At 39.8% G+C, this 23,964-nt stretch overlaps 2 protein-coding genes across 6 annotated transcripts in view; one reads left to right on the top strand and one right to left on the bottom strand.

Annotated features, from left to right (window-relative positions):
* HPGDS (hematopoietic prostaglandin D synthase) overlaps window positions 1–23,964 on the bottom strand; it is a 210,853-nt gene that overhangs the window by 60,411 nt on the left and 126,478 nt on the right. The gene's annotated exons all lie outside the window — the stretch shown is intronic.
* The window catches only part of LOC138719976 (melanopsin-like), a 51,775-nt gene that overhangs the window by 9,776 nt on the left and 18,035 nt on the right, over window positions 1–23,964 (top strand). For 3 of the 5 annotated variants that reach the window (XR_011337349.1, XM_069855613.1, XM_069855616.1), the window contains 6 exons: window positions 1,814–1,857; window positions 15,840–15,965; window positions 17,913–18,028; window positions 20,317–20,450; window positions 21,921–22,124; window positions 22,552–22,723. Coding sequence is in view for 4 of the 5 variants with exons in the window: in XM_069855613.1 (XP_069711714.1) it covers window positions 17,922–18,028; window positions 20,317–20,450; window positions 21,921–22,124; window positions 22,552–22,723 (617 nt within the window). In the remaining variant the exon portion in view is untranslated. Of the gene's footprint in view, window positions 1–1,813; window positions 1,858–13,882; window positions 14,660–15,497; window positions 15,627–15,839; window positions 15,966–17,912; window positions 18,029–20,316; window positions 20,451–21,920; window positions 22,125–22,551; window positions 22,724–23,964 lie in introns of those variants that run through there. The other 2 variants (XM_069855617.1, XM_069855614.1) reach the window with 2 other exon arrangements.

Raw genomic sequence — 23,964 nt, 5'->3', positions numbered from 1 at the left:
GATTAATTTAAGTCTTGATGTGGGTGAATGTGTGAACTGTGAGACAGTCCAGTAAACCTCAAGCTGGAGGCTTAGTTGTACCTAAAGCTGTGATTTATGGAACCAACTCAAACTGTCAGTCAAAACCTGACAGTCTAAACAAATCTGAAGCTTGAAAGATCTTGCTATAGTTGGCATTTAACTTCACATTAGTATCAAATTGTTAGTTTAACTAGAATATCTCACACAAAACAGAGTTCATTTTAAGTCCAGCTCTGTAAGATATTGTGTGTAGTGGCCTGACCTCAGAAAGGTTTCAGTTGCAACTTGCACATGTAGGAATAAGCATAAGAAAAGTGAGCAGTTCCTCAGAAAGGACATCTGATCAGTTTGTCAGATCTTTCATTGTTTCAAAGAACAACATGTCCACATTTCTGTAACTAAAGAAAAAAAAGGAACCCCATCTGTGGATGCTGAGGGGCTGATCATTTCTCATGTGGTCTCTGTTGCCTTAAAATATATTTAAAACATATTAGTGATAAAATATGCTGTCAGCCAACAAATTATGAATCGACATTCTGAAACTGCCAATACAGTATGTAGTACTTCTGAAACTGTATATAAATTCTCCCCTGAAAGCCAATGATCATGGAAAACGCTGTAAGCAAAACTTTTGTGCCCCGTGATAAATCTAGAACATTAACAAAACATTTTTGAGAGCAACAAAGATAATCTAATGGATTACACCATTTAGGTAATAGAGAGATAGAATGAACAAAGAAAGTGATTATGTAATGGTTAAAATTTCTACATCGTGTGTCATCTAGCGGATTTGAGTTTAGAGCACATAAAGCAATGGAAAGACCTGTAGTTTTCTTCCAAACCTACGTGCAACCAGCAGATCACAGAGATCAAGTCAACAGGTGGACCTGAAAAATAAACCATCAAGACGCTAAGGAACAACAGACTGTAAGAGACAGCAGCTAATATTGATCTTTTGTTTTTCTGGGCATCTTCAGAGCAGGGAAGTAGAACCTGTGAAGTCAAATACTTGAACGGAAATAAGGAATTGTTCAATGATTCAATAAGGAATGAAAACCAAGGATTAAGTAGTTATAATCCATACACAATACTGATGTGTAGACATTTATGCATGACTGATAGTATAATTTTGGCTTTTATAATACAACGGATAACGGCATAATGTTTTTCACTGAAACACATATTAGGGTTTTTTTCTGTTCTGGTACATTATTCTCATTTTATGTTAACATATCTATCATGTCTTTGGGATAATAAATGCCAATGCAACCTTTGTTTTGAAACCTAGATCTCCAATTTAGGAAATTCTACTCTATTTTCCAGCATTTACAGATTATATGTACTATTACCATATTTCTAAGCTTTATGTCTGTAGTTGAATTTTTATGATACTGAAAAACACCAATTGAAAGATCTAATCTGTGGGCAGAAACAGTTTTAAGGTCCTCTTGCAAAGCTGTGATGGCTATCACGCCCCAGACAGAGTGGGCATGTAAGTGCCTTTAATAACATCTTTAAATTGTTATTTCTGTTTCTCTTTGAGACTTTTCTCTGACTTTGAGCCTTTTTTCTCCTTTCTCTTTTTTCTCAGCTTCACAAATCCTCCCCATTAATGTCTTTAAAAATGGAAAACCAATTATGTTGAAAATATTGTCAATGCATTGCAGAAAAAAATTGTAGGGATAGAAATGTAACTATTTTTTGTGATGTCTTTCTGGCCAGAGTATAAGAGAATGAGGCTCTCGAAGAACATGTCTGCTGTCTGACACTTGCTCTTTTCATGCCGTTTCAGTGCCTCTGAAGAGCTCAGCTTTACAAATGTGACCCCAACAAGAGGTAAGAAATGCCTGTGCCCCATTTGGTGCCGTTCACTTTATTTTCCATGATCATTCAAGCATCTCTGGGACAGGCAGTTCTTGAACGTCAAGGCATATGTTGCAGATGAAACTTCCGTAACTCCAGGGTGAGTTGTTGGCAACAGGCTGCTTTTTATACCAATTCCTGCTCCTTGACAGCCTGCAAGAAACCCAGCTGTGAGTTTAGGCATGTGGCTGCTCATATGTGCAGCAGGGTAGAGCCACCCTAACCTAGCCATGGGAGTTAGGAGACAGCTGGGATGAACAACAGGGCACGTAAGGAAAAAGCCAGAGCCTAGTTTGCCAGGCTTGGAGAAGCGGGGGGGGGGGGAAACGCGGGAAGGTTAGTGGGTGGGGACAGCGGATGCTGTTTGCAGCCAGCTGAAGGGGGGTTTACAAGGGAAGGCAGAGTCAGGTTCCTAGCAGCAAAAGCATAAGAGACCACGGGCATGAGTCACTGCGAAGGAAATCCCAGGTGCTACCTTCCATCCCCGGGACGGCAGGGAGCAGGTACGGGCAGCAGGTTTGGGCACCGGCTGCCTGAGGATTCATAGCCTCTAGAGCGGTACCCACAGGGGCTTGGGATGCTGCTGGGCTGGGCAGAGGCAGCCAGCTGGGATGTTCTGGAAGCGAATTTCTCCAGCTGTCCACTCTTTTTTTAAAAAAAGCAGAAAAAAATTAAATTGGGCGGGGGAGTGTGGGATTTTTTTGGTTTTGGGGTTTTTGTTTTCTTTTGGTTGGTTGGTTTGTTCTTTTTTTTTAAAAAAAAAAAATACAAAACCAAACCCAATCTTTTTGCATTCAAAGTGGTCGTGGTGGTGCTAGTCTGGCTGAACCAGGGTGTCAGCAGTTCGGTGGAGTTCTTGGTGCTCCCAGAGCTGTCAGGCCAGGAGCAGAGGAGGGTTTGCTTGTCGGTGGCTTTTTTTAAACCCTAGGATTTCAAATGCTCCTCGGGATGAGTTGCAGCTTGGCAGACCCGCAAAGAGCTTGTGTGCAGAGAGCAAGGAGATGCTTTCAGCTAAACTCAAAAAGTATGTGACAGGAGGAAGGCTTTGGAGAGTGGGAGCTGGGCAGGGAGGAAAGGGAGCGTTTCTCTTCTGCTTTGTTTTATAAAGAATGGTTAAATGAATTGCCTCTCCATTAAAGGGGGGTGTCCACCTTATTGAAGTTGTTGATGTAACAAATTTTGAGGGGTTTTTTTTTGTGCAGCTGACCCAGCTCTCCCCAAAGGGAAATGTATTTTCTTTGCACAGTTTTGTTTAGATTTTCAGGATGGCTTTGGAGTTTTGGCTGATGGGAAAATCCTGGCTGTGCAGGGCAGGATGTAGCAGGTGATTTCTTCTGATGGTACTTGTTGCATCGTCATGATCAAGTTGATTAACCATTATCGTTGTCTGGTTATTAATAGCTGGAAAATTTCGATTAAAATGGAAATATAAATGAAGTCCTAAAGCAGATTGCAGAGTTGTTATCCTTTTGCAGAGCCCATTAATGTAATGTAAAGTGACCCAAATTAAGTGCTGCAGGAAGCTTTGTCATTTGTTTGTATGTTTAGCTAGGATTATTTGAAAACATTCATAAAGTAAAGAGGACTTTCTTGTGCACTGCAAATTAGTTATGATGATTTTGAGCAGAAAAGTGAGACAGGTCAGCAAAATATGTATGAAGAATTTGTTGTACCCCTGTCCTCATAGCCCCTGTCCCTGTATGCACCTGACCTTACACTATCACAATATTTTGTGTAGATTTTAGGACAGCAGATTTCCTACTAAATTTTTGATAATTCGCATGTACTTAATTTCACTTAGCTGCCCAGCTCTGGCATTCAACAAAGTCTACCAAGAATATCTGCTTCTTTTCTAATTTTAAGCATGGAAGCTAAAGGGTTGTGAGAGTGTTATTGGGAGAATCTCCAGCTTGGAAGGGAAGCTGTCGATGTCATCTCATTGCAACAAGTCATTGCCCTGGAATAAATCAGGAAAAAAAAATGTTGGGCTAGCTTTTCATGGAGTTTTTAAGTTAAGTAATAAATAAGTGGCAAGTGAACAGGAGTTTGAGCACTTAAGCCATAACTCCAAATCACTGAAATGCACTGAGTGCATTCTGGAAATGCTGAAGGGTTATTTTTGCTGTTAAATTTTCTTTAAAGTTTCCTTGGGAGTCCAATTTTTGTTATGTGACATTATGTGTTTACCAAATTTTTAATTAGTTTACTGTTTCTTTCGCTTGCCATAAACTTAGGTGTACAAAAACATGAGTATCTGCAAATGTAACTCTGTAAATTGATTAAGGGTTTTAAAGTCAAAATGCTTTTGATATTGTTTGACTGGCTTCAGAGGCTACGAATCATCCCCCACCCCAGGATGAGCTGTACTCCCAGTGTGCTGGGATACCAGCCTGCAGAGACAGTGTGACTCCTGAAGATGGTCTGCTTAATCCAGCAGTCCTTGACTAACTAGAGTTTCAAGCAGAATTCACTGCACGTGCCAGACTGGGCCCTGAATAGAAATGTGTGTCTGCATATTGTTGCACGTGATTAAATGAGGCTGATAACATTCTTGAACCACCAGAGCATGACAAAGCAATGTTATTAGATGAGGTGATTCAGCCTTAGGTATCAATGTGCCTAAGAGTTTCTCGGAGTTATACAAACTTAACCAGAGAACATGGAGTTGCAAGACATCGGAGCTGGGATACAAGCTGAGCTCTCTGAGCCCTGAAACAAATGTTAGTATTCAAGCACAAGTGAATTGAAGGAGTTACTCATAATTCAGCTGAGACAAAAGTCAGGCTGAGTTACACGAAATGATTGTACTCTACCGCAGCCCTCAAAACTATGGCCACTAAACACCTTCTATATATTCTTTGACGAGGACAGTCACCCTGGGAAACATCAAAATAAAAAGATGTTCATACTTAACGTGCAGTTTGGTAGATACTGGGATTTGAGAGCGTGCTTAGCAAGTAGGTAGCCAGTCAGAAAGGTGTGACACTGGATGCTAGTCAGTAGAGCTAACAGAGCACAGGAAGGCGGATGCTTTCTTTGTGCACTGTTAAGTTAGCAATGCCTGGAAAAGGACTTGATCTCTGGTTCGAAGGAAATATATTTGTTTGGGGTTTTTTGATTACAAAAAGGACAAAGTACTTTCATTGAACTTCCTGCAAACAGTAACTGTAGTTATCAGCAAATTATTTGCCTTTTTTTTGGAAGAAAAATATACATATTTTCTCATACACCAAATATCTTTTCCTACAATTTCAATACTGAAACTTGTACTAATATTCAAATAATATAGCTGACTAAAACTTCACCATGGGAAAAAGTGAATATGGCTTAGAAATATGCAGTGTTGGCCTCACCATGCCCTCACTGACATAAAAGGCCCCTCCTTCCAAGTCATTGCAGTAGAAGTCTAGCAGTGACAACAAGAGCACCAGGGAGCCCCTGGATTAATGCCGGTGGTTTGGAAAACTCTAGTGGCACAACTTCAGGTGCCAGACAGCTACTGCTAAAGCAGCTGACAAGGGAAGGCGGGTGGTTTCAAATGCTGGAGGGTTGCAGGATCTGCAGAACTTGTAGTCCCTCCTCAGCAGTGCATGAGGTAGCAGTCTAATGGTGTCCTGGGTGATACTTCAAGGGTGACACCCTTAGGTAATCCATTAGCAATAGAATTACTTTGTATTTTGCTGTAATGACTGTACAAGTCCTGCAAAATTGCTTTTCAACTCTTGTTATTAGCTCAGTGTTTACGGTTTGATCATGACAAAACTAACAGCAATATGCTGTCAAAATTCAGTACAAGTCTGCAATTAACAGTAGCTATTTCTTTTCCATGGACTCTTTACCTGTGGAGACATCTTAAATGAGTATCTCTCTTACCTCCACAGCTGTTGTGAGCAGTTTGCCCTTCCACCTGCTTTTCCACAGATGTTCTCTTTAGTGCCATACTTTTACGGGGTTGAGTGGACTGAGGAAGGCCCAGTGTGGTCTTAAATCATGTATGAAAATGACTTGAGGCATATATAATGCTTGATTTTGGGATATTTGAGAGATTCTCTAGGGTATGTTATGTTGCTGGCTTGCTTACATGCTTTTTGAAAGTAAAGGTTCAGAAGGAGCTAGTTTTTGTCTGAGAGGAGAGGTAGAGCCCTGCAGAAAAATCTTGTGGGGGTCCTTGAAGCTTTCTGACTTGACATGGGGAAAAAAGAGGTTTGAACCCAACCAGCTTGTGCGCTTCTCTTCTTATAAAATGACACTTTCTCCTTAGCTCAGAAACGGAAGTTGCCTTGTGCTGGGATTTTATTTTCTGGTAGTTTGTCCTGGTTCCAAGCTGGTGTTGCACAGACAATGTGGAGGTTGCTTCAAATGCACCCCATATCTAGACACTGTTGTGAGGGTGAGAGGAAGGTGATGTTTCCTAATAAAGAAGTGCTAAAAGTTTTGTTACCTCTTATAGAGCCTTCAGAGTGGTCTGCAGAATTTGGATGAGGGAAAGGCTGTGGATGTGGTCTTCCTGGACTTCAGTAAAGCCTTTGACACAGTTTCTCACAGCATTCTGCCTGAGAAACTGTCAGCCTCTGGCCTGGACAGGCGCACACTCTCCTGGGTGGAAAACTGGTTGGATGGCCGGGCCCAGAGAGTGGTGGTAAATGGTGTGAAATCCAGCTGGAGGCCAGTGACAAGTGGGGTTCCCCAGGGCTCAGTGCTGGGTCCAGCCCTGTTCAGTGTCTTCATCAATGACCTGGATGAAGGCATCGAGTGCACCCTTAGCAAGTTTGCGGATGACACTAAGCTGGGTGGAAGTGTGGATCTGCTGGAGGGTAGAGAAGCTCTGCAAAGGGATCTGAACAGGCTGGACCGCTGGGCAGAGTCCAATGGCATGAGGTTTAACAAGGCCAAATGCCGGGTCCTGCACTTGGGGCACAACAACCCTAGGCAGTGCTACAGACTAGGAGAAGTCTGTCTAGAAAGCTGCCTGGAGGAGAGGGACCTGGGGGTGTTGGTTGACAGTGACTGAATATGAGCCAGCAGTGTGCCCAGGTGGCCAAGAAGGCCAATGGCATCTTGGCTTGTATCAGAAACGGCGTGACCAGCAGGTCCAGGGAGGTTATTCTCCCTCTGTACTCGGCACTGGTGAGACCGCTCCTCGAATCCTGTGTTCAGTTCTGGGCCCCTCACCATAAGAAGGATGTTGAGGCTCTGGAGCGAGTCAGAGAAGAGCAGCAAAGCTGGTGAAGGGGCTGGAGAACAGGTCTTACGAGAAACGGCTGAGAGAGCTGGGGTTGTTTAGCCTGGAGAAGAGGAGGCTGAGGGGAGACCTCATTGCTCTCTATAACTACCTGAAAGGGAAGTTGTAGAGAAGAGGGAGCTGGCCTCTTCTCCCAAGTGACAGGGGACAGGACAAGAGGGAATGGCCTCAAGCTCTGCCAGGGGAGATTTAGGCTGGACATTAGGAAAAGATTTTTCACAGAAAGGGTCATTGGGCACTGGAACAGGCTGCCCAGGGAGGTGGTTGAGTCACCTTTCCTGGAGGTGTTTAAGGCACGGGTGGATGAGGTGCTAAGGGGCATGGTTTAGTGTTTGATAGGAATGGTTGGACTCGATGATCCGGTGGGTCTCTTCCAACCTGGTTATTCTATGATTCTATGAAATTAAACCTACTACATCATCCCTATTTTCAGTGTGCTACATATGGCAGTGGAGAGGGAAAAGATGAAGATGTTATGTGAAGTTGTCTTTATGCTTTTGCAGAAGAAAGTAGACACTTGATTTTGTGTGAGATATTGTTTCTTCCTGCAAGATGAGCACCACCATGAGATCTGTATCTCTCAGAAAAGTTACGTATAATATATACACCCATTCCCAGCAAATGTGTCAAAGAAAGCTCTGCTATTTTAGGATGAGAGTTGATTTTGCTCTCCTTTTGGAAAGTTAAAGAAGGTTGTGCTACCACCAAATATTTTCATTGGGCTATAAAGATTTTACTTTTTCTGCAGAGACGGGTCATCTTGAATGTATCTCATCTGAGAATTTCCTTCTCTTCTCAGTCATCTCCATTATCTCCATTACCTGTGGTGGCTATGTGCTTTCTTCTGCACAGAGTATTTAGAGTATCTAGTCGGAATCTGTCAGACTAAATTGCATGAGCCATTGCACTAAACAATGTATCAGTAATGCAGTAAAATTGTCTAAGATTAATCATAACATACAATATTCCTAAACCAAATTTGCATGATACTTTGGCATCTAACAGTGCATATGAACAGCAAGGAGTATTTTCAGCAACACAAGAGAGGAGTAAGTGCTTTGCCACCCGTTCAATCAATAGGTGTGAAGTGCTTAAAAACCTCTGGAAATCTTTCTTTTCATGTGGGACTTGATGCCACAGTAGGAGAAACTGTTACAAATTAAGTGGAGCACTTACTGCAGCCTTTCTATCGAAGAAATATGTTCACTGTACAGATAATCTATTGAAGTAAGTCTACAGCATCTGGGTGCAAAGTGCACATATAGGTTTGTTTGGCTTTTGTCGAATGTCCCCAGATACTTGTGAAAGTGAAAAAAGGAGGCAGGAAGACTGTACTGAGACAGCATACCTGTTCCCAAGTAATTGAAATAATATTTAATGATACCTATGGCTTAAACTCGTATTTTTTAACTGTATGTTTTGGACAGTTTTATTCTTGGTATCACTGAATATCAGGCTGGAGTTCATAAAGTCCCACCACCAGCTCCATGCAGGTCTGATTTCAACATTTTGAAATCCTCTTTGGATAAAGATTGTGCCGCTTCTCTGGGCCCCTGTTTTTCTGCTTCACCAATTTCACTGAAAACTTTACCTGTTGCCACTTGTGTCTTTTGCTTCTTGACACTCTGAATCTCTGTTAAGAGCCTGACTTTTCCTTCTGCACACCTCCCTTCCATGCACAGAGGAATATTAAATGGAAGCAAGCAGACAGTACATGGCAATAATCCTCAGCTTAGAGTGATTAGACATTTCTTTGATCTAAACAGAAATTGAATGCTGCAGTGTTCATACTAATATCATAAATGGGCTTTGAAGTTAACAGATTTCAGAACGTGCACTTTATGTATTCCCCATATTCTTCAGCAAAAAAACATCTGTCGGAGACACTGTCAAGTGTAATATATGGGAGTTAGCAGGCCTCTGATCTGACCACTTTGGCAGTTTTCATGTTCCTAAATGTACATGATAGAATGATGCAAATGGCATCAACAATGTGTGGGTGCTTTAAATTGCCCCCACTCCCAAACCATGACCAAAGTTTCTTGTTGTAATATGGAAATTACCTTACTTGGTAAGGAATATGTCTGGTTTCAGGCCTTCAGTTAAGAATATTTCCTGCAGAACAAAAATCAGTTTTTATATAATTAGGGAAATGTAGAATGCGAGATGAATTCTTTGGTAAAACTTAAGTTCTTTACACTCAGCTATTAAAAATTGTAAATAAAACTTCACTGAAATGTAATTAATAAAGGAAGTGTATTTCTGTGCTTATCATTGCACTTCTTTCATCATTCACCACATTTCATCATAGGTGACAGAATAGAAAAAGTATTCTTCTGGAGCAGAAAATCCAGCAGCAAACAAATTACCATATTGATGAAAAATAGTAACTATATGTATTTTTCAGAGTGGCATTAGAAAGACTTTATAGGATTTGCAAAAATTATTAATGCCTTGCCTTAACTGGCTTGTTAAGATGAATTTTTATTTTGTAATCTCCTCATGATTTATTTTTCACAATCCTTAAGAATAATCATGCTTTCATGGGGTCTATTTAAAATGCAGGGCCTACTTCTCAAAGCAGTTTCCACACACAGACCTTCTGGCAGCAGCTGAACAGTGTAATGAAAAGACTACTAATGTCTAGATGAGATGCATAAAGCCAGAGGTGGCTGGTGAAGGACTCCCGTTGAGTTATCAACAGTAAGGAAGAAAATATTTTTTAAAAAATAAAACATGGAAGTCTTGCTGTTCAGAAGCCAAAATGCATGTTTAGGATCTTTGTAAACTCAGGACAGGGTATTATGTCTGCTGGCAGAGACTGGAATCTCAAAATGTGGTGCAATCATTTGTGGAAAGGCAAAGATGCTTCTTTGTGCTTGTGCTAAAAGCAGTAATGTGAGCACCACTCAGAAGTCACACTCACTGCTGCTCAGCTTGAAGCCCAGCACTGCAGGAGCAGGTGACAAGTGCTCTAGCACCATGTTGCCATCAGCCGTGTCATCCCACAAAATCACTTTTGATGTGTGGTGGGCAAGTTGGAGTGGGAATATCCCATTCAGAGGCATCCCTGGCTGGTGAAATGGGAGCAGTGGTTGTCTGGCAGCTTGAGATGAATGAATAGACCAGGATGATCTACAGGAGCTCAAAGAAGGCAGAGAGGGGAAGGCAGCTTAGGTGAAGAGCTTATGCCGAAGGGTTACAATGCCAGCGAGTTCAGAGCACTCTCATCATCTGCATGACAAAAGTAAAATAAAGGGAGATTTATTTTTTTTTTAGGTGAACTTTACACGATTATTAAAGAGCAGCAGGTAGCAGTATGATGTTCAGGGAGAGAAAAATAGTCTATGAAAGTATGATGCAGAATGTGTAAGAAGATAAAGGCTTAAATATGTGCTATAGCATATAAATGATTTCTCCCTGAAGACAGCAAAGTTTCTTATATTGAAGGAAATAAATCCAGTATCATGTTTTGACAACACATTCTTTTCTTTAACATGCTCTAATGCTCAAAAAAACCCGTATCCTGAGTTTTCTGCCTGCTACTTTGTCGTTGCACCGTGCTAAGAATTGTCCGTTCCCTCATGAACAGAACAAATACAACTGAACTGTAACAGTCCAGATGATTTTGATGCTGTGTTAGCATTGATTAGATTTGTTCAGTGTGCTGCCTGCCGAGGCATGCATGGTTTGTGTTGTAATTTGAGCTGCATTTGGACATAGCATCAGATCATTTTGAAGGCACTTATGACCAAAGGACAATACGGTGAGTGTGTTGGGGGTCATGTTAAGGAACTGGTTGTGCTGGTGTGCAAGCGTGTGAGAGATGGGAAGGGGAAGATGAACTGAGCCCTCTACTCAATGGAGTGTTAGCAGCTTCTGGTAGTGGGATTTTATTTACTTGTTTTTCAAAAACTTTTAAGTCATGGTTGAACTTGGTTCTTTTAGGCTTTGTGCTCTCAGGTTAGATATGGATATATTTAAATAGAACATGAAAATTTCTGTAGGGGAAAATGTGAAGACCTGGTTGATGCTACTAGTCTTGATTATAAAAGTGAACCAGTACAGGCACAGAAATGCCCTCAGAAAACATGCTTCTTGGATCTTTCTTTAAGACTTTCAGATCTTGGAATAAAAATCTGTTGCCTCAAGGTTTGATTATAGTAACTTGGATTTAGACAGAGAAAAAAATGTGCTTGTTACTTGCCAGTGCTTCCCCACAAAAACAGGGGAGCGATTAACACAGTGTTCCTCGCAATACCAGGTTGTGTAGGCTTGTTCAGTAGAGTAACTTGTAAAACTTGGAGTAAGCCATCACAATTGCCAACCCTTGCCCAAGCAGTGCAGATATCACTTGAGCTGGAACAAAAGCCATCTTGGATTTTCAGCTGGGCTGATTTTTTTTGGTTTGATTTTTTTTTTTTTACTCAGAGGAGAAAATACCTTTTACCACTGATTTCAGTGATGTGGTTGGGGATGTACATATAAAGCAATGTCCACCTGCTTTCCAAGATAGGCTTTAAATTTTAAGATTACTTTAGTCAGTCTCCATTGTGAAGAAAGTACGCCCTTAAATAGCTTTTGAACAAGCAGAGCAATACTAAACCTTTACTTATTTTTACTTTTATTGTTTACATCTGATTGGTGTATTATTCTCATGTGAACCATTTCTATATTATGTCTTATTAATTATACAACATGTGAGTTGTTGGTACCCACTTGCTTACATTAAGTTATAAGGCTGGATATGTAGACACCTCAGTTTGCCTACCTTGTTGAGTCTCTAACTGGTTTGTTCTCATGATATTGAGGACTTGATTGGGTTTTGATGTTATTTTGAGATTTTTCTACATTCACAAACATGTGCCATTAGATTGCTTGTCACTATGAGAGAAAGTTTAAGCACTGCTATCAAGGACTTAAAAGAAAAAGTCTTGTCAAAGCAGGGGTTGTGCTAAACATGAGATCTAAGGATATATGCCCCAAGTTTATATTAGGAAATTCACATTAGGAAAAAATTCTTCACAGGAAGGGTCATTGGGCACTGGAACAGGCTGCTCAGGGAGGTGGTTGATTCACCTTCCCTGGAGGTGTTTAAGGCACGGGTGGACGAGGTGCTAAGGGGCATGGTTTAGTGTTTGATAGGAATGGTTGGACTCGATGATCCGGTGGGTCTCTTCCAACCTGGTTATTCTATGATTCTATGAAATGAGCCTTGAAGTCAAATATTAAATATTTTTTGGGTTTGGTTGGTTTTCTTTTATAATTGGCTGTGCAGTTCAGTAGCAGCCAAGATGTGCTTCCTGGAATGAAATTAATTACATATATATTTTATTACAGAAAAAAAACCTTAGTATTTTCCTGCAAACTTACAGCCTGGGTCTGGAGCAGATGCCTGACTTTGGTACCTGACTGCCTTTTCTATTTGTTGCATACAGCACTGGCAGTTCTTGTGTGTCACTTTTGGATGAACTGCATTAAATTCCCAGTTCAGTTTGCTTAAACCAATTGTCTCCTTGATTAAATGCATCCTATAAATACGTGTTTGAGTGCTTCTGGCTTTGACATATGAACTGATCAGTATGAGCTGTGAATGAAGAATGTCGCCCGGAGACTGATAAGAAAAGTAATTTTTCTACATGTGGATGATGGTAGTTTGATTTGATTTTCTGAGTACCAAATTAATCTGTACTTACTGTGTGATGTTGTAATGCAGTACAGCTAACCAGAGCAAGCAAAGTTCTTGAGATTTGGGGTTGAGTTTTTTTCCTCTGTGTGGGTTTGGTTTTTTTTTTTAAATACCTAAAGGTACTAAAAATATTTTCTGTAAGTATTGCTTTAAAATGCATCATATTTTGAAAAACATCTGACCGTCACTAGCTTATAGTTGCCATATAGCAGTGGTCTTCTGTTTGTTGATTCAAGAGTTTATATGTGCAAGATATATATTAACTCCCCAATTTTGTTGTTATTTCAAACCAGATGGTGCTTCACATTGAAATTGCCTCCTAAACTGGCAATGAGTGAAATTACAAGGAACTTGGCAAGTACTACCTGGTAACTGCTTCAGTTCAATGAACTGCTTCAAAAAACATCTGCAGCCTGGCACACACAGCTTGCTCCTATCTCACCATACTTAAATATTTTTTATTATTTTTCTTTAAAATTTTCAAGTGTGACTGTATAAACTCAAATTTTTTTGTATTGTAAAATCAAACTTCTGTTCTGTGAATCCACATAGTGGGACAGCAGGGGAATGCTGCTATACAGTTAATTCGTTTCCATGTTAATGCACATTAATCTCCCATGTAAGCAAGCCCTTACTTAAGCTCATTTCAATGTAAATCATTTCCACAGGATGAGGTTGCATCTGTGACCAAAATCAGAGTGTAAATAAGAGTTTAGATACTCTTATATCCACCTAGTGTAAATCATACTACCATTTCTGAATTCAATCTATTATTTTCTACCTCTGTTTATTGGACAGGACCTGCCCTTGCCCTCCCACTTTTTAATAACAGGTTTTTGTCTTCTGCATTGCAATCTTTATTAATCTCACCAGATGGACAGCAGAAACAGATGGCTATAATTATTTGGACATGATTTTATCACTAAAAATCAAATTGCAAAAGCTTTCATAGAATAACTTTCCTCCTTTGTTAAGTTTTCTAATTTTATTTTGGAAGAAATAGTCCAATTTTATTTTTATATCTGGTGCCCACTTCCTTTGCTAGCTAGTTGAGGGACAGCTGTTAATTGTTTATCCTCTGTTTCCCTGTAGATGTGTTAGTTACCCTGCCAACAAATACCTCCAAGCACCCACGTAGGTGACAGTATTTTGATGTTGTAGTCACATTGCATATAAGGGTGAGGCCACATCATGATTTATGAGAGTTGTCAGATCCAACATCTCATAAAGTCAGAACACAAGTGATTGTAGCATTAATTTACAAGGAGCCAAACAAAGCAAGTGCAGGATAGGCGAGTGTGCCAGAAGCTGGCCCCGCTGCAGTTACTGGCATCTTCGTGGGCTACTTGTTTACATTTGTGGTTTTGAGTGAAAAAAGTAGGTCACTTTGGACAGTGTCTTTAAATTTTTTTCTTAGGAAACAGATGTGTCTGCAACAGAATGCTTGATATTCTGTCCTAGGACCACAAATGGAGGGAGGCAAAGCCAGCCTGGGGGAAAAATGGACAGGTGAACTTACCTTGCATAAGCCCATAAAAATTTTCTTCACACATTACAGATTCAGCAAATAAATAAAAAATAAATAACATAAGCCTTGAATTATGCTGAATAAAATATAATGCCTTCCTTTATTATCTCTGTCTTAAACCACATCATTAAAGAGGAAGAGCCAGGCTGTGGCTTATTCATAACAGGTTTTGCATTCTACACTATGTGGCTGTGATGATACTGAGCACTCATAAACACCATTTATCAAGATAGATACGCTGAATCCAGAGCAGCATCACTATGGAAGTGAAACAGCTGGAGCTGGGTGGGCATCTCACAGCACCGCTTTTAACATTGTAAGTTTTACCATTGCATTCCCAGTGAGTCTAGGTTCACGGTTAATAAAATGAAAAATAACAGCCTAAAGTAGCAGCCTGCACGGTGTATTCTAGCAGATAGAGGGTGGTGGCATGAGATGGATACAAAATCCATGCTTTGCTGAGCCTAAACGGTTTTCTTGGGTTGGAAAGAGTCACAACAACTTGGAATATTCTCCTATAGTTTAATATTATTCTTACTACTCAGAAGAAACTGAAAGTACCAAAAACTCCATAGGGTGGTAACAGCTTTTGAGAATATCAGAAAAAAAAAAAACCACAAACCCTTCTCATTAGAGCTTGTCACCAAGTTTAGAGGTTTTTTTGTATTTCTAGTCCTCGTTTTCATGCAGGAAAATATTTACATTATCAAGTATTCAGCTTGTTAATAAAAATTACTAAAAAGTCCAGCTTCTCAGGGGTATTATTGTAGGAAAAGGGAAAAAGCTTAAATTCTCTGAATATCTTAAAGCCTTGATAATAATAATTGTTTGTCTCCAGTTGAGTGTTAAAGGTCTGTATTCGAAAAGCAATATTTGTTCAACATGGTAGATTTTGAATTCTCAATAATCTTAAGAGTATTTAGATTTTTCTTCAAGTTTTCTATTGTGAAATCGTGCCAACTTAGTGAAATTAATTCTGTGACTAAAATAAGATACAAATGGGTTTTGATTAACTTGCAGATATTTGTACTGATTTAGCTTGTTTTATTTAGAAATTTCCACTAATTTAATGTTGGGGTTTTTTTAATACACACATGTAGATGTGCACATTTATCTTCCTAGATCCAAATAAAATGGTTTTCTGTCTTTAGCAGCTTGCCACATCCTGCTCAGACTAACACTGACAGAGTGAATAAGTAGCCATCTTTTCATTCACATCTTAAAGTTATTCTTACTGCTATTCACATCACAGCAAAAGTGCTATTTTATGGACTCCTCTGAAGGTAAGATCCCTTCTCCAAAGCCTGTGTCATCCAAACACCCCTCGCTTTAGCTTCTCGCTGAGATTTCAGGCTCTGTGTAATCCCTAGTATTCATTGCTTTCCAAATTCCACTCTGTAAGCATCAACACTTTATATTCCACCCAGTAATGCTAGCAAACTGTAATATGAGTTTACAAATGTGTCTCATAAGGCATTTCTCATCTTTTGACACAGCTCACCACCCATGACTGAGTAACAAGGCCAAAACGTCCAAGTCGGCTTTTCTTCAGCACAGATATAAGGCGAGACACTTTTGGGTGTGAAATTCATAGTCCATTTCTCAAATGACTTTTTGCAACAGTGAGTTCCAATATGATAATGTAAAGTTTAGCAGATACGACAGACAAGCACTACTTGCCTTGAATTACAACATCTATATAATACTCCTTTTATAAAATAACCCTCTATATAAAGGTATAGCCTGAACTTACCTAACAGATAAGCTGGAAAGTAAGAAAAAAAGGTTCCTTTTTGTTTCTTCCCATTTTAGCCTCCTTGGTATGCGTTGCCAGAAATGAGGTACAGTCCTGATTTAGTGCACACATGCTGTTAAGAAGATTAGGTTTGCAGGAAGAGGAAAGGAGTTTATTATGGTTAATTTGCGTGCCCAGGCAGCCTCTCTCTTGAAAGCATGACACAGACTATGCCTGATGTCACCAAACAGCCGTGGCTGCTTTTCCTCACTCGGACACCTTCCCATGCACTGTCTGCTGTTAGAGTACCTCTCACATCTTCTTCAAGGGTAAATGCTTCACGGAGTGACATTTTTTCTTGCTTTCTAATCACCATGAATGGCAGTGACAGCCCCCTGGTGCAGTCAGCAGATGCTCCATTTCATTTCTTTCTTCTTTTACAGTGATGTTGTATCATGTTGGTGGTAGCCATCCTGTGATGGCTAGAGTCTGTCAGACCACTGAGAAAGCTTGAAAGTAGCTTTATTCTTTGAAGCCATAGCTTTTGTACCATTTACAACATCACTTTAGCCCCAGGAACTTTGCTGTCAGTATTTCTGCTCCAGACCCGCTGTTTCATGGATGTTCAGGATGTGCTATGTATATCACAGGGTGCTCCCTATCACCAAATGCAAGCTTTCTCAAGGAGTACCCCAGTGGTATTGCGTAGTTAAGGGGATAATGCCCACATCTAGAACTGCTATATAAGAAAGGAAATGTGTGTGCATTTCACTGATGAATAAGGAATACTTGAAGGCAGAAAGTAGAAGCAGCAGTATGGGCAATTAGGAGCTATGAGAAGAAAAAGGCTGTTATATTTTTTAAATGGCAGCTTAAATACTACCAGTGGGGTGGTAGTTATCATTTTGAACCTATTCTGTCACCCAGCTCTTCTCCTGCAGGCTGAAATCAGCCTTGTCCCACACCCTGCACATCGCTGAGCTGCACAGTGGCAAAATGTGGCAATGAAAAGCAGTGACAAGGTGCTGTGCCTTTGAATAAGCTGTCCAGAAGTGATTGCATGTGTGAGTGCCCTGCGTGACTTAGCTGCTTTTGACTTGGTGAATAAGAATCTCCATCAGGCAGTTTGGACTCTTCTCATTGATAACACTAATGAGAGTTGAGTGGATTAGTTGTAGGCTGCCCTGCTGCAGAATTTAGCCAGTGATAACTCTGAATTTGTTTAAAAAATAAATGTAGAGAGTTGCTAGGGTCTTATTGATGTGCAAGAGATAGAGAGCAGTGAAAGATGTATCAAGACTGTGAAACGTATTTATGATTACACTGCTGATGCTACTGCTGTTGTTTTATTTCCAGTATCCTGCCTTTTTAATGGAAAATTCTCAGATTTTTATAGCATTAAGTCATTGGATAAGGAGCTTGGGGAGACTCAGAGGATTTAACGTTTCTAAGCATGGGATTTGATATCAGTGCTCCAAATAAAACCAAAGTATGACAAGTTATTCCTTGTTGAACTGAAGGTTGTGTTGTCACTTAGTAGCTCTGTGCCCCCAAGTGCAGCAGTTACCCGGAGTGAGTTTTATATCAGCATGACTTTGCCTTTTTCACATAACTGCAAGTTCCTTAATTTATGTTCTAGTCTGTTTTCCCTATTGTTTTTTTAACATAAATATGCACTGTTAAATAAATGAAGGTTCCTTGAGAGAAACTTGGTTACCGGGGATATATAAAGGATGCAGAGGTGTGTATTTGATTTGCACACGCAGAGCACACATTCCCTAGAATAAGTGTCCTGAATATGCTAAATTCTTCTTTTCATCTGTTTTCCATTCAGGGTTTGAACATGGCAGAGATCCCTGACTATGTTCTTTACACCGTAGGAACATGTGTGCTCATTATTGGCTCCATTGGCATCATTGGAAACCTGCTAGTGCTCTATGCGTTTTACAGGTACAGATACCCCTTTTACAGTTAATCTGACTGGTCTTGAGGTTTCTGTGTGCAGATGTTCCTCAGTGGTTTTCTCTTGGACTAAATCTCCAAGCAAAGGCTGATGGATGGCATCATATAGGGGAAGGCAACACACACCACCACACCACCACACCACCTTGCCATTACTCAATGTAGATTCATTGTGTTTTAAGGAACCCAAGAAAATGAGAAAATAAATACTGCATTCTATAAAGTTTTACTGAAAACCTTGAAGAAGAGTTTAATACTTTTAATTATAGAAACAGAAGACTTCTTCACTCACCCTGTAGAATTTACTTGGCAAAGACTGACACTTTTTCCAGCAACCCAGATGTCCTTGAAGGACCAAGAAAGCAATATACTACATGAAATGAGCTCATGCCATCAGCATATTCCTTGCTTCAGGCAGATAATAGGATTTCTGTCAGTTCGTGGGCTCTCTTAGCTTCTTACAGTTTAACGGACAGACAGGGCTACTGCAGCTAGAGTATGCAAAACTTTCGTGAAAAAAATATAGACATCTTCTGTCCCACACTGTGATGCTGGCTTCCCGAATCCTGCTTGCTCACTGCTTGCTGTCATCAGGCATGGTGACGCAGAAGAGGCTTACAGTGATAGAAATACTAGTGGGATTATGAACCAAGCACTAGCTTCCTTTTCCTAAATGTTTAAGGCAAATAAATTAGCTTAGTTATTTTGAATACCTGGATTTTAATATGAGATAGAGGAGAAATTGAATTCCCTGGAACTGTAGATATCTTCATAATTTTTTTAATGAATTGCAAGCTCTCCATTTTTCCTGAAATGTGTTTGTTTTAGCTGGTGTAATAAAAGCATTAAATTATCACAGTAGGAAAACATCCATAGGCAAGCAAGCACCTGCAAAGATGTGAACTCTGCACCCCCTTTCTCATCCAGTTGTTGCAGGCAGTTATGAGACCCAAGATTTTGTTAGAATTGCAGAAGCGTGAAGATTTCTTTCTCAATATCTTTTGCAGTGTTTCTTTATCAGCATGAGGAAAGAAGTCTGTGTTAGCTGTAAATACTGATATTTTAAAGCACATCAGAGAGGCCTCAGTTGTTAAACTTGCTACAGTGAAGGAGGCATTTGGGGGGGGAGAAAAAATTATTTCAAACTATTGAGAGTTACTGTGTACAGATTGAAAGGACAAAGCTATTTATAAAATTCTGCTTCCTCCCTGTGTCTCCTGGAGTGTGCCAGTCGCCTCTTTTTGTATTATATGTACCCAATACTGTGAAAAATCCTGAATTCAAAATCCTACCTAGCAAAACTCCTTATTTTGCCATGCAATTGATACAGTGTTCACATTGAGAGACTGATAGTTCAGCATTACACCTTCTTAGTATATCCCTCAAAGATGTGAGTTTTAAGGTAGACTTGGGTGAGCTGAACTCACAAATTAATTTCACTTTCCTAGCAGGACATAATATTTGATCAGAACGAGAAGGGCATATACAACCAAATAACCCCAAGTAAAGGTGAGAGGTTCTTTCTCATGGTATCAGTGTCTTTATTCATCTTAGGCAGAGACAAGGGTAATCATGAATCTTGAATACAAGCTGAAAGTTATTTAGGAGGGTGTGATGCCAGACATCCTTAAGAAGCAAGACTACATGAGGTGGTTAGATGTAGGAAAAAACCCTGGAAGTAATGTTTCTTTTCTTTGGATAAACTTTACTTACAGACTGACTGCTGCTTTCACGCTCCTTGTAGTGGCATTTAATGTTGCCTGTTCATTGAGAGCTCAGTGATTACAAAAAATAAAATAATTGGCTTTTATTTTCAAATCAATCCACATGATTTGCTTGTGCCATAGCACTTTGCAAAGGGTCATTTGGTTGGTGGTAATGTGGCAACTCCTCAAGCCAGCAGCTTTTAAAAGTTGAGCAAAAGTAGATTTCTTTAGTCCTGTAACATGCTTCAGATGCTAGTCTTGTGCAGTGCAGCACATTCTCAGTGTTACTGCTCTTACAGGAAACCACTTCTCCTGAAAAAAATCTGGTTTTCGAGACAGCTGGAATTCTCAGTTTGAAGAGGAAACAATCTCTTTTATCCCCCCTGCCACCGTCAGTCATTGTTTTGAAATGACTGACTACACTTAGGGGCTGTAATTGACTGATTAGTGGCAATAGGTTGACTGTATATAACCACTGATTCCAGTCATGATAGTATTTGTTTATACTAGTAAGTAAAGTTACCTGATTATTCACTCTATTTAAACCCATGTATTTTTCATGTTTTTAAGCAACAAGAAGCTGAGGACACCCCAAAACTACTTTATAATGAATTTGGCTGTGAGTGACTTCCTGATGTCAGCCTCTCAGGCACCCGTGTGCTTTGTCAACAGCTTGCACAGAGAGTGGATACTCGGGGATATAGGTATTTTGAACACTAATTTGTGAGTCACCAGCTCTACACAGCTTATTTTAGCCATAACAGTCTTGGCTTGTGCCATAGAGACAGCAGCACATACGGGTTTATGCTATAGGTTTGGTTCTTTCCTCTTACCTATTTTGGAATGAAAGGAGTCAACATCAACATGTATCATGTTACCCTTTTTTGTAGGCACAGATGTTACAGCTGAAGATAGGTAGAAAGGTTTTATCAAGTCATAAATATTTTTTTCTGTATTAGTTTAAGAGAGTCAATTTTTATTTAGAAACACGTGTTGATATCCATTGCCACATTCTAGAAATCTCACAATTAATTAAGAGATTTAAATAATGATAACTGTGGACTTCCTGCAAATTTAAGCTCCTTTCTTTCTTTGCAACTGCAAGAAATTAAAAAAGCTGCGTGCTTAAATTATAGTTGAGATATGAATATAGCAACGTCCTGCAAAGGCTCAATGTTCTGCTTAGTGTTGCTTATTAGGTCATTGGGTGAAAATTTGCACCAAGTAGTAGCCATGTACTGGTGGAGAAAGCCCAGAAACCATGTATTATTGAGCAGCACAGAAAGGGACTCTCTTTGAGTTGAGGATGTCTTCAGACTTGCTCATCCCCTTAGATAAAACCACCTGCCTTCTTATTCGCTTAGTGTAAATCATAATGCTGCTACAAAATAAGACATTGACTTGTGTTGGGTGGGATTTGGTCCTTAGTTGCAGGTGACTTACAAAGACATTAGAAGAAATCTGCTTCAAGGCTGAATCTCGTATTTCAACATGCAGCTCCCATGGGCAGTTGTCTATAACCACACAGGGTGATCCAAGATCTCAAATGATGCATGATAATTCAACACAGGTTTTTTAATCAAACTAGGGACAGTATGACTCTACATGTTTTCATCTATTAGAGCAATGTTTGAATGCAAAGAGGGGGAAAAAAACTGTTTCATGTAAAAAAATCAAGTTATTGGGTTTTTTTTTAAATGCTGCTATTAAATATAGGAGCTGGAGCTATGTTTTACAGCGAGTCTTTTAGCCATCAAATTTAAACCACCTTTTAAACCACATAAACTAAAGTAATTTCTTGAACCATCCATCTGTCATTAGCAGACAGATATCTGCTGCAGCCTGTTAAGATCAATATATCGGGCAACGGGCCAGGAAAATGTAACTTTAATTAGATTGGATTTTCTCTGAGGCAGTTTTCCATTGACCAAAGGTTCCCGCAGTAGAGAATAGGACTTGCTAAATACATTATTTTGTATTTTATTAGGATTTTAATTTTTTTCTACTAAACTAACTAATAAGTAACTATGACATTGTGAGACTAAGAAAATTCTTCCAATGGGAGAGAAGTTCTAATCCAGGAAAAAATTGGTGGGGGGTTATCAGGTCAGGCTGTGAAAGAAAATATGTGTTTCTTTTAAGAAAATCTCTGACACTGCCATTTTCTGCTTCAGGCTGTGACTTGTACGCTTTCTGTGGGGCGCTCTTTGGAATAACCTCAATGATGACTTTATTAGCTATTTCTGTCGACCGCTACCTTGTGATCACTAAGCCCCTGCGATCCATACAGTGGACTTCAAAGAAACGCGCTATGCAGATCATCGCCATTGTGTGGCTGTACTCATTGGGATGGAGCATGGCTCCGCTCTTTGGATGGAGTACGTTGTTTGTTCTCTACCTCCTGTACTGTTCCTGATGTGGTTTGTTATAGCCTTGATCAAGGTGTGAAAATTGGGAGTTTTTATAAGTTCTGGCATAGATGCCTAGCCACCACCTCGTGGTTTGCTGTCATATAGGAAATCTGCATCTAGTGCAGTGCAGATACCCTCCTCCCTCTCACCCCCAGGTTGTATTCAAGAAGAACAGATTGGAGATGGTTTATCAGGCATATTTGAGACTCTGGATGTCAGAATCTCCTCTCCACATGTACACTCACATTCACAGATCACATGTGTAATATAGCCAGCATAGCTCTTGAAGACCATGTATACAGTACACGGTTTATTTTAAGTGCTCAGTTGTTGGATCAGCAACTGTGCAAGGTTTGGTTGTATGTGTGAATAATGTATGCCATGTATTTCATAGGTTCCTACGTGCCTGAGGGCTTGATGATATCCTGTACATGGGACTATGTAACCTACTCCCCTGCAAACAGAAGTTACACCATGATTTTATGTTGCTGCGTGTTTTTTATTCCCCTCATAATAATATTCCATTGCTATTTATCCATGTTTCTGGCCATAAGACGTACTGGCAGGTAAGCAGTGTAGCTGAAGTAAGTAAATCCCCTTTTCTTGTATTAGAAGGATTTCTCGGTTTCTTTAGCTGAAGAAAAATCTGAGTCAAAAATCAATCTAAATTGAAATTGGAAATGGAAGTGGCAGATCAGTAACAGCTGTAACCGGAGAATGTTTTTGCCAATGTAAAAACTAGAATGGATATATGTATTTTGGAGTAGGGAAAGAAGTCTCTGGTGCTTGTAATCTTATCCTAGAGTGTGATAACTAATAGTACATCAGATAATTTGATAGTTTGGATTATATGTGTTTCAGATTTGCCTTACAAGGAACACAGTCCTTGTGCATTCCAGCACAACTTTCAGCCCCAAGGGATGATAAATAGCATATAGCAAGGGGGACGTCATCTGCCTTTCAGCTGTTCTGTAAACATAACAGTCCTTATATTTTTTGACAGCTTTATTTAAGGCAGGCTTCCCAGAAAACCTTGTGGCTCACTCAAGCATCACAACTGCATGCACAATATCTGTCTATGCTTTTTCAGACATTTATTTTATTCCCATGCTCTTGGTCTATATTTGAAATAAAAAATCATCAGGGTGTTAGATCTGTAAAGTAACTTCATTCCATAAGTTATTTTTTTCTCCTAATGAGCATATGACTTATCTTTGGATTAATCCAAGGCCAGCTGGAGTTGTGAGTCCTTCCCACTGCTCACGGTGTCATCAGCTCTGATAACTTTTCTCTGCATCTACCTGCAGGCACTTGTTGAAATAATTTAGACTCACAAGGCTAAATCCCATTTTTTACAAGCATGCCTACCTGTATGCCTAAATCAAAGATCTTACTGAACTCTTTTTTTTTGCCTTGGTCTTGTTTTTTATTGTGCTTTGCATATGCATATTTGATACCAAGCGAAGGAACAAAGAATGCAACTTTGAAACAGTGGTGTCTTATACACCTGTAAAGCACAGTGGCCACAAGACTTTTCTACGCCTTTTGCGCACTAACACAGTAAACTCACATTACAAGTATGTTAACAGTGCACCAGGAAAAAGTTTCTTCCCCTGCTGGCTGGTAACGACTGTCTTCAGCCTGAAATGTATAGTCATTTCACAACACTGATATGTAAAAACATTTTTTTCTATGCTGAATTACATAAGTGCTAAATCATATAGAACTTTTTTTTTTAATGAAGTGAGGGGGGGTTGCCTCTTAGGAGAAGAGAATTTGATAGCAAATTTTGGAAAAAAATATTAAA

The sequence above is a fragment of the Phaenicophaeus curvirostris genome, chromosome 4, assembly GCF_032191515.1.
Source record: "Phaenicophaeus curvirostris isolate KB17595 chromosome 4, BPBGC_Pcur_1.0, whole genome shotgun sequence".
In the NCBI taxonomy this organism is placed as follows: Eukaryota; Metazoa; Chordata; class Aves; order Cuculiformes; family Cuculidae; genus Phaenicophaeus; species Phaenicophaeus curvirostris.
This window is presented reverse-complemented; position numbering and strand designations above follow the sequence as displayed.